Source organism: Mastacembelus armatus, chromosome 13 (genome assembly GCF_900324485.2).
Source record: "Mastacembelus armatus chromosome 13, fMasArm1.2, whole genome shotgun sequence".
NCBI lineage: Eukaryota > Metazoa > Chordata > Actinopteri > Synbranchiformes > Mastacembelidae > Mastacembelus > Mastacembelus armatus.
This window is the reverse complement of record NC_046645.1, coordinates 14,493,875-14,510,031: the sequence shown is the minus strand read 5'-3', so window position 1 is coordinate 14,510,031 and position 16,157 is coordinate 14,493,875. Positions and strand designations below refer to the sequence as shown.

The window sequence follows — 16,157 nt, the reverse complement described above, 5'->3', positions numbered from 1 at the left end:
TTACATTTAAATGAAAAGGTCTATTATTCATTGAATATACATGAACCAGCAGTATGCTTTAAGTTTTAGGCACAAGTGGCCTCGTCCATTGTGATTAGCTGTTATAAAAACTACAAAAAAGACGATTGTAACTGAAAGAACCATGAGAACCCCAGAAAAATAGTACAATACCATATCCCGACACATTGATGTGCTTCAGTTCGCAGCTGGTGTGTGGGCTTGCATAAAAAAAATAATAGGCGTGGGGATTTTTGAGTTTTAGTGACTAGATAATATATTTAACAGCACTCATTCTCAGAGGCTGAGAGGGTATAACATATGAACAGTGGATGCACAGTGTGCATTACATCCAACATACTGTATATCATGTATTGCTTCATGATGTTGGTGCTCCTGTTGACAGTCTCATAAAAACTCCAGCTCTTACTCAAGAGCACACATCTTGACTGCATAACTCTAGACATCCATTACACTGCTTTCAAATCCCAATGAAATAAAAAGTTCCCCCGTCATTTTATTAATTACTATTCCATGATATTATGCGATCTAGTATCCACCAATTAATAAAAAGGAGTCTGCAAAATTAGTTTTACATAAAAGTCACATCACTATCTGAAAAGCAGAAAATCTGTTTCCTATAATGTTTAATACTGGCAGCATCAGAAAGCACAAAGACAGATTCCAACAAATAAAGCAATTACAGATTTACTGTTCCAATTTAAATTCCCCATGTGAGATCTAGTTCACGTCTAACTGATCTATGATCCCTGCCCCCATCTCTGAGCTCTTTCACAATGGTCACAACTACCAGATCACATTCAGATATCTGTGACATCTAGGTTTGGAAGTAAGAAACATAAGAAACATAAAATCCCATTATGTGCAGACAATATTTACTTTAGACTATATTGAAAATCCTTCCCCATTTGTGATATTGGTAGTAAATGATTCCAATTCAACGTCTCAAAGACAATCAGTTGAAAGTGCCATTATAAAATTCGTCTTGAAAGGAAAAAGTACAGACGACCTTCCTTTGCTCACTCATTTGCGAGGACTAGCGTTCACATCCATTAAATGTTATTTAAGACTATAAAAACAGGACCAGACTAGTAAATTGGCTGCAATGGCTTAACACTTCATTTACCTCTATCAAACTGCAACCAACAGTTCATTCACAGTAAAAAGGATTCCTTCTATTACTGTTTGGTTTCATGTCAACAGTATAATACCTGGTCCACAGTCGGTTTTAGTTACTTAACACACACACATACACACACATATCACTTCTCCTTTCTTTCTCCTTCATAAGAACCCTCTGACAAAAGACAAGCAAGTAATTGGTAGTCTTCCAACAACCAGTGGTTCATAAATATCTCAGGATCAGTTTTCTGAAAGGCTGAGCTCAGCAAAACGACCTGCAGTACAAACTGAGATCTGGTTAATCAACGGCTGTTCTTCAAATTCTTACCAACAGGAAATATGACACATAGCCATTTCCGTAATTACAACGTATGAAGTCATATAGGAAAGGACAAGCAATGTTGGAAAGAAGGACTGGGGAAAGATGACTGGAGGTGTGTGTGTGTGTGTGTGTGTGTGTGTGTGTGTGCAGTTAATCAGTTAGATTGATTCTCTGCCTGGTGTGTGAGAGCAATTTCTTCCTCAACACTCCAGGAACAAGTCGTGTAGTCACAACCTTCATCACTGAGAGTGCATTCTGATTGCATTACTGCAAGAACAGCAGTTTTCAGCCACACACTGCAATTCAGAGCAGCTCCACATTACCAAAGCAACAAATACGAACCAGGAATATATTAAAAGTGCTAAATCAAAGAAATGATGGGGTTTTATCTATTATACTTTATTGCGCTATTAAAAGAGAGTAACTGCATAGGGCTTTTCATGTGGCACATCTTCAGGAGTTAAGAACACAGTCTATTAAGATCATCACTACCTTCCCACAAGGGCACTGTAACCCCAATCTCTAATAAAAGTGCACGGACACCAAAGTGGATTATAGAGCACATACTGTAATGCAACCAAGGACTGTGGCAGTTTCAAGTCAATGTGACGATCTATATGCAGCACTTGTCAGTCAGCAAAATAAAAGCCACAAGGACTTTCTTTTACACCAAACAGAGCAACATTTTATCCTTAAAGCTGCACTATTTAACTAATGTGAGGTAATGTGAGATTAAGATTATTTTGATGATTCATCTGTCAATTTAATCTGCCAATGATTAATAATAAATTGATAATCTGTTGGGAGTTAAGTGTCTGTCAATCAACCAATCAAATGTCTCCCCTCGTAAAAGAATTACTGAAATCCATCCCATGACACCAGCTTGTGATATTTAAAGAAGAAAGCCTCCGCTTGTCATTATTTTCTGAGATTCACAATAAAACAAAAAAATATATAAAAAGTGAAAACCTTTAATATGAAATCATGGAGGAAACTTTTGAAAACTTTATACCAGAGCTGACAAGAATATTAATTTGAATCCTTATTTGTATTCCTTTGGGACCAATCATGTCCATCAGCATTAATGCCACATGTTGCTTTAAGAGTACTTTGGCATTAAAGGGGGAAATACTAATACAGACATGGACCACTGAACCTAAGATGTGCCCGTGAACCAAACAGTCCATCATTTCTCTAATAACATACTAATGTTTTTTCCTCAGCTGTGGTATGACCACATTAAATCTTTCCACTGTGTCGGCTTAGCCTCAAGTCTGTTTCCCAGAAGATTAGATCAGAGGACCCAAAGGTGGTCAGAGACAGACACTTCACATTCTACCAGAATGAGTTCATGCAGAGTCAGAAGCTGTGAAAACACATTTCATCTCATGCATGCATGTTTATGGGATGACTGTCATCCACCGGAGCAAAAAGCTCATTCGGCAAGAAAAGAATTCTTGGATTTTTCTTTGATGACGTTTCTGTAGGTAGCTTTTCTTTTCAAGTGTAATGGTTCTTGCCAGTTCTAAAATTCAGCACTCTGTACCAGAGCACTTTTTTTTTTTTTTTCCTGGAACCAGATCCTAAGGGTTTTTACCAGGCTATCATTTGAATCAGCTTTGGCGGAAAAAGTAGTGCAGTAAAAGCTTTAAGCAGTCTGGTTTCAGACCACATCTCTGTTTTGTTCAGCAAACTAATAGGCCTTAGTGACAGCTGTATGAAAACCAACCATCAGCGGGATTAATCATGGGGACATTATCTCCAATGCCATAGCCAGGAAAATGGCCAAAGAATAATGAATGGTAACAAAAAGGGCAATTACACATACCATACTTGTACATCATCAATACTAACTGCTAAATCAGCACTATTGATTGATCAAAATGGTGGTGGGGGGGGGGGGGGGGGGTCATTTCACAAACAGGAAGACAGGCTCAAAAACAAATCTAAAATGTTTGACATGGTGAAAGAAAGGGCTCAGATAAGAGATCATAAAATGTATCAGGCTCAAGAAGAGCCTTCCAGGAGGTTAGGGAAAATTAAACTAATGTTTCCAACAATAGCAACATTATTAAGATCATGTTGGTACTTCTGAAATATATGTCCTGCAAAAACATAATTAAGCCAACACTTCATTGGAGAAAAATCAATCAAGAAAATCTTGATTCAATTCTAAATAAAAAAAATGTGAATTGTATTTTACCCAACAAAATGACAGCTCAATGACAGCTTGAATTTCCATTAATTTCACAAAATTCTCTTGAGTCACCTGCTTTGACAAAATTAGCTGCCATGACTTCCGCCCTGTTAAGGTTAAGTGGTTTAACCTCTTCTTCTTTAATAGTAGCACAGGTATAGAATATCATAAAGTCAGCAAACTGACCCAGTAATGTCAGGCATAGAGCAACATCTATAAAACGTTTGCTAACCTTAGGCACCATAAACTACTGCTAAAACCAGACCAAGTATGACTGCAGCCCTGCATGTATTTAACTGACCAAGGGCTCATTTAACTAGAAAGAAGTAAAATTTCCCTAAAGTGGCTTTACCTCCCACACCAAGTAAAGCTTTAACAAATTTTAAAAGAGTTTTTACTACATGATCTATAGTCGTCTGTTCTTCTACAACACTTTAGAGAAAATCTGAAAAATTCAATGTGGCTTCAAAGTTTTCTACCTGATACAACACAAGACACACACACATCAGCAGCACAGGACAAACTGCCTTCCTAAGTTCTGTCTGTGATTCACATAGCAGAAAATGCCCTTAACACACCGATATATTTATTGAGCATCGCTACATCCAGAAAGAATGCACTGTCTTTAACTAATAGCTGTAACTTTTTATTTACTATTAATAAAGTATGAGAAAACACTTTTGGTCATTTTGTGATTTTATCGTTGTGAGCGACAAACAAAGGCATCACCACTAAATAAGCAGCGTCAGACGTCACTGAAGCGGCAGAGGAGCTGCAGATAAAGGGATGCCCACAGCTATGGCGACAGTTGCTATGGAAAGATGAGGTTTACAACCTCAGCAAGGGCCAAGGAGTCAAACCCACCAGTTAATCAATGACTGCTTTCTGCTGAGCCAGGGGCCATCAAACACAGATGCACATACCAGAGGAAGATACGGGACTGGTTTAAAAGGAGCAGACAGTGGAGAGGAGGAGGAGTGAAGGCCTAACACCGCATTCCCATCATGTGGGGAAAACCGTATGAGCAAATAAAAGGTTGGAAGAAATAATTTGGAAGAAGTGATCACATGTTCGAGCCAGTCTGACGCCAGCGAGATGCCGTGATGGAAGATATCTGGAGACAGTGGTTGCTCCTGGGCAGCTACAACACACACATTTTACTGTTGTGCAACAAATTCAATTAGAATGTGGGTGACATATAAAATTTCAGCATAATTTCCAACCAGTAAGTTCTGATTTCTGATTTAACTGTTTTAAAGTAAGAGTTGTTATTCTGTAGAACTAACGAGACCTAAAGATGCATGTAACATGAAAATAATGACATTTATTTCAGAGGTTGTGACAAATTAAAATGTGTAATGACTCAGATTAAGTTGAGGCAGGAGACAGATTATAATAACAGTCCAGAAGCAGCAGAAGTTGAGAAATCCTGATCTTTAGTTCCTAACATAATTAAACCTTCAAAAATCCGTGAAACAATTTCTTCATCCCCCATAATACAGTTAGTACTTCTCATAAAGGCTTCATTCAGAGCCACAGAAGTCATTAGACAGCTGTTTTCACTGAGTAATATTCCTCCTCATGAGTTAACTGAATCTTATGTTTCAAATTAGTGGAGTGCCCCTTTAAAACATTCTGTAATGAAAACATCCCCGCTGCAGGCTGTCAGCTGCTGTCTCTAGTGGACCCTCATCACAATAATGTGTCGTGCGCTGGTCCTAACAGATGTTCCCTACCCACGCTATCGCGCCGCGCCGCACCGCACCACACCACACCCACCCCCAACCTCTTCCCATCCCTCTGGTCCTTTTGTCAGAACAACTAAGGCCAATCCCCTGCTGTTAAACATGCTCTCAGAGGCAGATGGCCACAGGCGTAAGGATCAACCAGTATTCCAGGAAAACTATGATTTGCCTGTGGTTGCGAGGTGGACAATCTTTACAAACTCAGGTGACAGTTTAGATCACAGGACACAAGTAACAAGTTGAGCAAAGTCATACATCCAAACCTGTCGCTTGTCGGCTTTGAGCATGTCACTCAAATGACAACAGCAATCTAGCTGCACAATTACCCATATATCTCTTGGCTTCACTAATTAATTGCATTAAATGTGCATTTTTTCACACAGTAGGTGAAAAAGAAGTGTCGTATAGAGGTGTCCTTCTATACGAGTTTGTTTTTGGCAGTTAGCAATCATTGCATCCCTATTGTAGTTGCAGCCTAACCACTCTCTTGTTCACCTTCTGCTGCCTAGATAGCAGATACAAATGTATTCTAAAGTATGTAAGATTAAGATTTCAGACACTTGTGGATAATTTCATGTCTAACAGCTCTAAATTTGCACAACGGTAATTTTCACATCTATAAAATGCAACACATTGCACTGAGGGACTGATAATGCCATTGACACTCCTGTTTTGGTTCCACAGGTAGAATATTAGAGGGCAATGTATAGTGCATACATATTTAACACTGCTGTATGCTGTATGTATGGCTCACTTAAAAAGTACACCAGTTTTTCTATAATGATCTGCTATTGCTTCAACTGTGACAACTTACAGGTGGCTCAGACAGCCAACTACTGGTATTTTAGGGGAGGGGCTTTTTTTCAGTAAAAACTCAAGGTCAGGTATTTCAATCACAATGTGCTGAGAGAAGTGCATGAGATACTAAAGGAAATATGATGTCTTTTGATACTAGCACAGCACACAATCCTGTCTTTGGTAACTTCTGTGAATACCATAAAAAAAAAGAAAGATATGAAGAGCAGTGTTGTGAGAGCAAACACCTGGTCTACTCAGGGCACCGGAATATTTGTAGTATTTAACCACTGCCTTATTTGGATTCATTGCCTTGACCTTTGGGGTATTAGGATGCACGGTCAAAGACTGTGTCAACAACAATATGCAGGAAGACAGAGGCATATGCACACCAGCTGCTACCTCTTTCCTCTATCTATGTGCTGTGATGCCCCTGTCATCTCTTGCACATCTCCAACCTGTGCTCTGGGCCCACTGGGAGCCCACACCAAGTTATTTGCAGTAGCCTGATGAGTGTTTGCAAGGGCGGGGAGGGGTTCTCTTACACCTCTCACATCCTGTCCTTACGTTGGGGTCAACACAGTTTGGACAAAGGTGGCAGATGTTGAAGGAGGCACCACAGTGGAGACATAATGACCACTGTCCTAGCAGTTTGTATAGAACGATGCTCAGCAATAAGGCCCCAGGTTTTGGACTGGCTAATGTGATCAGAAGCCGTGAACCCAAAGGCCTTTGAATAAGCAGAATGCATGAAAGGAAAGCTCTATTCTATTCCAGCTACTAGGTCACATTGGCATCCAGGAATAGCTGTGTAACAGTAGACAGACACCATGCCAGGCTGGATGGAGGGGGGGGGGGGGGGGCAGTTGTCTGCAGATCAGGCAGACTTGTATATGTTTGTGGTCTATAAACAGAACTCACATGGAGGTAGAGTTAGATCTACTGGAGCCAGCAACTTTACAGCAGGTGTTCATGTTGCATGAGTGGAATAAACAAACACCAAAAAAAAAAAAAAAAATCTATTCAATAAAACCAGAAGTTTGAATATTTGCCTTAATAAGGAAATAATATACATCCCAATAAACTCTTTATGTTGGAAGCTACTTATCCAACTTATCCAGGGTGGACGAACAAGTTGCGAATAGGAAGGGAAACATAATAAAACTAGAACACCTGAAGGCTACATTAGTCTTACATTAATCCACAGCAGTCATGTTTTATTCGCACATCTGTTATGCTGCTATTGGCCTATTAAACGATGACCTGTGTGTGTTAACAACCTGTTAGCTGGCCTTAACGTTACTCACATAAACAGCCTGCAAGAACACAGCCTGTCCACCGATCACAACTGCAGTAAGTGCTGAAAAGGAAGCACGACCACCTAAAACCGGAGACCAACTTACTTTAGCTGCAATGAATGAGACTGCTCGGTCCCCTCATCGCCTCCGCTCCGCCACCAAACAACGCCACGTGTTTTTCTCCCTGTCTGCGGGAATCACGGTGGAGCTGCAGCGACCTGCTTCTCTTATGATAATCCTAAAGTCATATATATTCTGCTGGCTTCACAAAAGGTAGGCTGCCTGCTTGCCCACTTGTTAAAAACACACGGGTTCGTCCACGGATGCGTCGGTATATCCCAGTTCATTCAAACCGGTGCGGGAGTTTACAGTCATTGTAATCTGCGTCCATTGTCTCCTTCCCAGGAAAGACGCTATCTCATGCTCCCAGTCTGGCTCCCGAGCAGAAACAGCTGGGCTCACAGTGAGCTCCCAGCCCGCAGAGAGAGAGAGTCAGGGCTGTCAAGGAGCTCTGGGTGGGGGAGAGACCGGAGAGGAGGAGCAGCATGAAGAAAGGAAGGTGGAGATCCTGAGTCAGAGTTGTGCAAAGAGAGGGAGAGAAGAAGGGGGGGACAGAGAGAAAGACTGAGACATGGACTGAAAGACAGAGAGAGAGAGGGGGGCAGGGGTGATCTACCACTGAACACACACACACACACATTAAATTAACTGATCACAAACATTTATTGATTTATTGATTATGCTCATGTCAGACCTTGGACTGAAGGAAGTCTATTTTTTGTTTTGGCAACATTCACTAGGGTTTACTCTAAACTGATTTTAATTTGACAGAGGGCTAGGTTGAGAAAGCACGCCAAGGTGTGTTTCCTTCTCTTTATCACTATGTGAAAGAACAAAGGTGAAGCTTTGAAAGGTTCCCAGACATTTATTTGAAAGCCATAAAAGAAAAAACACATTAAATGGAGCAGTCGGGAGAAGAGTTGAAGCACATTAGCCTCTGCCATAAATGTTATGATATCATGTGGCATCAGGCCATTTGCTAAGACATGTCCATTGTCTGTCCCACTGACTTTATATAAAATCAATGGATTTTATTTACTCATTATTTCTAGTTAAACCATAGACCTATACTGTAAACAAAAAGGGATATGAAATACTGCAGTACTACTTAAGTAAAAGTAGTAAAAAAATTACATCAGCACTCGGGATTTTACCTCAGTACAATAACAGAAGTATTATTAGCAAAGAATAACTGAATTAATAATAATGCAAGAAATGGTGTATTATATAATGGCATGGGTTATTAACACATATGCATTTATGCATAAATATCCATCCATGCATCATCTATACCTGCTTATTCCTAACCAGCTAACTGCTTGGTAACTGAATCCATATATAATATATATTATAGTTTCAAAGATGTCATATTTTTTATATGTAATCTCAGTTAAAAGTAGTCAAATCATCATTGTGTAGCTGGGATCCCCCTGTGAAATATAAAGTAGTTTAGTAGAAATGGAAATAAATAAGAACTTAGACTGCGAAGCACTGTTATTAGAAACAACTTGGCATGTAACTATGTAGTTTAATTCAGTCAGTGAATTAAAATGTATGCTCAACACTGTTAAATAACATAACATTAGCAGACTTAAAAGAGATTTTTAATCCGTTTTATGGATCAAGCAAAAAAATAATAAATCAATCAATCCTAAATTTCCCATAATGCAATGAATGAATGCATACAGTATTTGCCTTAGACCCTCCCTTCCAGGTAACTACTGTTTTTTTCACACCCCACAAATCAAGTTGTATTGATTCAAAGCCAGATGGATACGTTCTCCTCTTTGACAAAGCTCCTCCAGAGCCACAGAACACATTATACAACAGTTTGTATAGGCTGAGGAGGTCCCACCATAACATTGACAAAATTGATTTGTAAAATTGGTGGCATGTAGCTTTAATTTTTTTTTTCAAACTTTAAAAAATGATTAGAGATACACTAAAAGTTTCATATTATTACATTTTAAGTACCACATACACATGCTGTATGTATGTAGGATAATTTAGTTACCAATGGCAAATACTCAATGGGATTGATCAATTATGTCATCAGTTGTCACTGAACGGATTTAGATGTTTTTGCCAGAAACAGGTTTGTCTTAAAGCCTGCAGTTGATGCTTATGTTTCCATCTGAGCCCACCTTCCCCCTTGTATCTCTCTTTATGGGCTGAGCAAACTTTAGCCCTTGAAAACATCAGCTCGCCCTGCTTTGAACACCCTGGATTAGTTTTTACATGCCCTTTTATCATTGGGATTTCCCTCCCCTGGCTCCTCTGGTTTATGTTGTAAATCCAAGGAGATTACCACTTAATACTAGTTGAGCACATTTTCATTATGTAACAAAACTGAACTGTTGCTGCTCGATTTTTTGTATAAAATGTAATGCTGACAGGTCAAAGCCATCATAAGGTGCAGATTGTATTTGGCAAATAGAAATAAAGAGACAGCATTAGGTTACCTGTGACACACATCAGCAGCTAGTCATCGCTTTTACTGTGATGCATCATCTAAACCTTACGTTAGTTAGTTTGTCTAGGGAAGGGAGGGAAAGGAATATTTGAGTGTCCTGTAATGTATTACTCATATAATATACATTATTCATGGGAGTGGTAAGCAGACAAATAAGTCTCATCTACTTCCTGCTGTAAAGCTTAAACTAACACTTAGAGAAGCAATTTGGAAACAACCCAAACTATTCCTTTCATGTTTATTTCTGCTATTCATTGCACTGTATATTACAACTCTTCCAGGACCCTGACAATGAACTCTATTTTACCCCCACACTCATTCAAGCTGAAACCTCCTCTGGGGCTAAAGTTGGACCTGCCTGTGGTAGAGGGGGCAGTATAAATAGCCCCGTGTCCCCACTCAGGTTACCCTGTCAGAGTCCAGGTTGAAATACCAAAAGACAGAGGGACATACTTACAGACAACATGCGTGTTATTCTACACATACACATGCCACAGGCCTATTCAGGACACTGGGTACTGTGTGCAGACAGCACATAGAAAGGAATTATGTTAGTTCATGTAGTATAAAATGTGTAATTAGCCTTTTTAAATACCCATCTGAGAAAGAGAAGTAACACTACAGTGTGTGATTACACAGCAGCACAGAGGAAAGTACCCATCCTGTGAACAACATGAGTAATCATGAGTACTGTCCCTTTATCTCATTCTCATAACACACTGTGCTCCAAGGATCTGATGTAAAAACCTCTTTGAATTTCAGTGACTACATAGTAACAATTGCAACATTTACAGTTCTCTGTAATCTCTGATTTGATTAGGCAACAATGAGTGGGATGATGCAAAAGTACAAATTACAAAGGATTTTATACCAGACCAATAATCTCATCACCCAACTGAATCATCAAATATTTGTCTCAAATGCAAACTTTTTTTGTCTAATAAATCGGTGCTCAGTCCTACACTGAGAATAAAAACATGGTGTATTGGGAGCTGTATCCCTTGTATAATTGTGATGGGCTACCAGCAGGGTTGCTCCATTTCTTTTTAAAGCTTTTATCACATGTCTGACTATCAGGATTACACTGTTTGACACAGTGGCTTGAAAACAGTATACAAAGGAAGTGACTCCATTTGAACTGAAAACAAATGTCAGCATTAAAACTATCATCCCAATTCTGATGTATTGAGTTTTAAGCTACTTATACTGGTTTAAGTTCGAATATCTATTTTTTATCATAAACATATTGTTGGAATATGGACTCATTAACATGCAAGCATCATCGAGGAGTCTACATAACTGTTGGTAGTTAAATGTATAACAGTTAATATTTTGTTAACAGATAATATGTTTAATGTTGATTGTAATTTTAGTTGGTAAATAAATGTGGGAAAAAGATTTTCTGTATGGAATTTATGTTCAAAAGGTTTTATGTAACATAAAATGGAAATACTCAGGGAAGCTACTGCAGCTACGGAAAGGTGCTTAAAAAATGCTAAAATGTCACATGCACTGATTTTCAAGCTTCAGCTCGGACATGTAAAGAATTGAACTGATCACCTTCTGTCCCTACAAGTATAAAAACCACCATATAATAATAAATGAACGTGAGACCTAGTGATGAGTATGCATTATGATTTATTTTTGCAAACTGATGTATTTGTAAAATCAGCAAATTCCTTGATAGTCCCCAACTTCAGAGATTGTATCACATTTGTCGATTTCTTAGTTTGCAACACACTTCTCCTTGAAAACTGTCACAGAGATTCTCTGTTATGTTAATCTAATGGCTTGTTCAGATTACTTTCCTAATGTCTCTACTCTTCAGGGAGCAAAAGTCCTTGCCTTCTATAAAACAGTCTGTTACTTTTAAAATCTCAATGTAAGATCCGCCCACACTGCAGTTGAACTGAAAATTAATTTGTTTCCCCTGATTTCTCTAATATTCGCACCCCCGTGCTCAGCTAAACTCATGATGTTAACTTATTAACCCTGAAACTTCAGGTTGTTCTTCAAAAAAAGCACAGTCAATTTCATTGAACAGACCTACTGGCTCTCATGCTGCGTTTTTTTACAGACCAGGCAAAGAGGTGAATTGATCTCTGCTTTAACAGTGTTCATACTCTGACAGGTAAAATTAGAGAACCCATACACTGGTAATTGGATGCCTGTAATGTTTGTTCTACAGTGGAGAAGATCTGTACAAAACAGAAACAATATTGCTGTGAAAATAAACTGAAATAGTGCCTTTAATGTTTCTGACAATCCGAACGTACAGATTCACACTGCACTTCAGGGAAAGCGCATCAACAGAATACATCCAAATCAGCAAAGTGCATTAAGGGACAGATGTTTGGGCTGATCCCTACCTTGCGACAGACGGACGGGCTTCGTGACCTGGAGTCCGTCGACAGCACAGAGGTTCCCACAGGGGTGCAGCGTGATGACCCCTGACCTGTTCTCAATGTAACAGTGCTGGGCAGCCACTCCTGGGTCCTGGATGTTGATGTCCATGGAACCATGACCCAGAGTGGTCTTACCTGGGGGGAGGAAGGAGAATTAGACTAAAAAATGATATTGAGTGATAGGTCCACCTCTGATACTTTAAATACTTCATATACTTTGGAATTGATCTCTACAGACTCAGTCTAATAATGCATTAATTATTGATCAAGCAAGTATTAATATTAAATTTGTCATATCACTGGCTATGGCCCAATAAGCTCCTTCCTTTGAGTGCACAGTGACAACTGAAGGGAACGCTGATAAATATATCTCCATTTCTATCAACTCCTTTCTTCTCTCATCTGGCTGGACAGTAAGAGAACAACCTTCACTGGGGATTTTATTCGGCTATGAAAATTAGGTTCAAACGACAAAAGACACTAACTAACTTTGACACTGTTGTGGAGGAAACACAAACACATGCTTGATCTGTACTGAATGTCACAGACCAGTGTACTCAACACACATACATACTTTCTAGTCAGATGGTTGTATCATCAGTTGTTGTGTCTATGTTTCTTTTCTGTTGTGTTCATGATAAAGCTGTCTCACCCTCAGGCAGGGGCAACAGGGTGATAGCCGTGCTCAGGCGTCCACTGCCCAGGCTGACCAGGTGGGGGCGCTCAGCCTGGAACTTCAGCCCTTTCCCAGTCTCAATTAAATCCAGTGGGGTGCTCTGCAGGAAAGTTATCAGACATTATATTCATCCTTTTTCAATTTTTGTTCTAAATATGTGCTAATTTTTAAAAAATGTGTGTTACTGAATTATGAATTATGAATCTCTTTCTTTTGCCTAAACCATGAAACACATTACGTGCAATATTTAGTGTCCTCACAAACACAGAAAGTGATTTTTCACTGTTCTTAATGGGGATGGTTATACTAATCCGATTTTTTGGCTTGGTTTCATTTGAGTTTTCATACTAGTTAGTGCTGGAATATTTTCTATTTTTTTATGCCAGTTTTACTTTGAAATCACGTAGCATCAGCATTTTCTAATATGTGATACATATTTTGTGCAATAAAATAAGCTCTCAGTGACTGACTGAAACACATCTGTCACGCTTGTCTTTCTGTGCAGCACTGAGTGGAGTTTTACTGCTTCACTAATGCATCAGACCTACAGAGAGGGGTTCATTCTCCACTCTGAGGGGAAGAAGAGGAGTCTGAATGTCTTCACTGCAGGAGGCCATTTCCATAGCTGGCTGCTTTGGCTGCTGGATACTCCTCTACACACTGAGGGCAGTGTGCATGTCTGTGTGTGTGTCATTTCTCTCATTTCCCCCTCCTAGCGCTGCCTAAAGCACCACCATGTGCTCTCGGCTCAGCAAGGGGTTGGGGGGTGGTGGGGGGTGTTGCCATAGCAACTGCACTTTGCAATTAAGAAACATGAAGCTCCTGGAGGGTGCTCAACAACCTAACTTGTGATAAGCACTTTTCAGCACAGCGATGCCAAAATGTAAAGACAATCCTGCTTTTTTTAGCTATCTTCTTATTGTTAAATTTCCTCCGACACAGATGTAGCACAATGTGTTAAATCACCACATAGTGTTATGTTTTTTTCCCTGCTTATGTAGGCTCCCTTCTTAGAATTTTCTTATTTGCTACCTTTGTAGTCACCTGTTGACCCATCAGGTTTACTGTCTTACCCTCTGAAGGCCTCCAACCACAGATTAGGAGCTTAGAACCTATTTCAAATCTGCTGGATTGCTTTTATATCAAAGATATACAAATATCAGTCTCACAGGACACTGTCAGTACTCTCATTGAATCACCCAGGGGGTCTTGACCCCATCAGTGGAAAATCAGTATTCTGCGTCTGTAAGCCTTGATAGGCTTGATGATTGCTGAAACAGCTTTACTTTTACATCACAGCAAATTCTTTTCCCAACTACTTCTTTGTGACAAGCACTGTCTAAAAGGTTAAGTGTTGAATGAACTGTGATGTGACTGCATCTTTTTGTCCCATTTTTAAGCCCTTACATTTTTTTTATTTACGAACTGTATGCAATCATTGACTCAGCCTCTTGGCTGGTTAGCTAGCCGTGTGTGTCCTAATAGGATTATCTGATTGTGGTGTTGCTGTTGGTGGAGTGGGGTCAAGACTAAGAGGATTGCTCAGACTAAGGTTGGCTGGGAGGCACTGGAAGTCTTACTGGGAGTGATGGGAGGAAAAGGAAGGTGTGAGTGCGGCACCACTGCACAAGCTTTAGCTCTTCATCTGCTGTGTGCTGCTGCTCCCATGTGGTGCACACAGCATCATCTAGCATCTCTCTTTATCTGTTTGCACATGGCCTTCGCACACACAGCATGCACTGTAATGTATGCACACAGCCGCATTTGAATGCATGGTATATAGCTACAGTATGCCCACCAAACCTGTGAATTAAATGTCTCGTATTTGCTCTGTGATTATATAGAGAGTGCAAGTTTTAACAGATGCTTTCAGTGCATCTGCACTAATTTATCACTCATGTATTGTTCTTTGCATGTGTTTTTCTGGCTTCTGCATATTGCTGCTTTGTTTTACTTCTTATGTTTACATACTGTATTTATTTAATATTCAAGGCAGATTTGATTTGAAAGAAAAATATTTTTCTAATAAAAACATCAGTGGTCTTTCACCCAGCTGGCTGTACCTTCTATATTCAAAAACTACAACCAGTATGTCTACTGGTTAGGCATATTAAGATAGTAATCTCCTTGAGTTTTACACATGGTCTTACAAAGCATGCATGATCACTTGTTCAAAAACATCAATTTACATTATTACTTCTCCAGCCATCACATATTGATTCATGACTTTTTAAGAAATTCTTTTCTTTGCAATTAACAATTCTTTAATTTTCATTTTTTGGTTGGGCTAACATGCATTTGTCTGTTGAAAATTTGGTCAAGCTCTATATAGATTTAGCAGTGTATTCGCTATACTTCTGTTCATATTCCTGTTCTCCTTATGCAGTATTTTCCCAGCTTCCCTGCAGGAATCATTAAACTTTAATCTCAGCTTGTTTTGTCTATTTCTTGCTCCCTCCATCTCCATACACGCATGAGGAAAAACCTGAACACACACACACACACACACACACGCACACCCTCACACACATACACACACACACACACACACACACACACACACACACACACACACATTCTTACTCTCTATAATGCCTCTTAGGACTCGCTGACCCAGCAGGGGGAAGACTAGACATCCAGTCTCTGGGTCTGTCTAATTACTGACTTGAGCCGAAGTCCTGCTTTACAACACACTGACATATGATGTCAGGATGCATTGCAGCTGTGCTGCCTGACCTGACCTTTTGCCTCTTCACTCATTTGGCCTTTCAACTCTGTATTTTTCATCTATGGAGAGTTTTAGTAGCAGCCAGACATTTAATGTCAGTGGATACAGTTATTAGAAGAAAAGAGCAGTCACTGTGTGTGAGAATGGCTTCACACTGGAAACAAGCAACAAAACTGACATAGTGATGAGACATTACTGGGTTTTTCTGTGAAGGCTGCCAAGTCGAAAACAGTAAGGCCTCTGCTTCATTCTTCCTCACTCTCCATTTTTTCTCCCATCCCCCCTTTAGGCCTACTTAAAACACACTGACACACACTC

The 16,157-nt window shown here is 39.6% G+C and overlaps 1 protein-coding gene across 5 annotated transcripts in view; it reads right to left on the bottom strand.

The window, feature by feature from the left end:
- The window catches only part of phldb1b (pleckstrin homology-like domain, family B, member 1b), a 93,164-nt gene that overhangs the window by 54,023 nt on the left and 22,984 nt on the right, over positions 1-16,157 (bottom strand). For 4 of the 5 annotated variants that reach the window (XM_026298795.1, XM_026298797.1, XM_026298796.1 and 1 more), the window contains 2 exons: positions 13,088-13,211; positions 12,400-12,570 (listed from right to left, as the gene is read on the bottom strand). In XM_026298795.1, the coding sequence (XP_026154580.1) occupies positions 12,400-12,570; positions 13,088-13,211 (295 nt within the window). Of the gene's footprint in view, positions 1-7,602; positions 8,082-12,399; positions 12,571-13,087; positions 13,212-16,157 lie in introns of those variants that run through there. The other variant, XM_026298798.2, reaches the window with a different exon arrangement.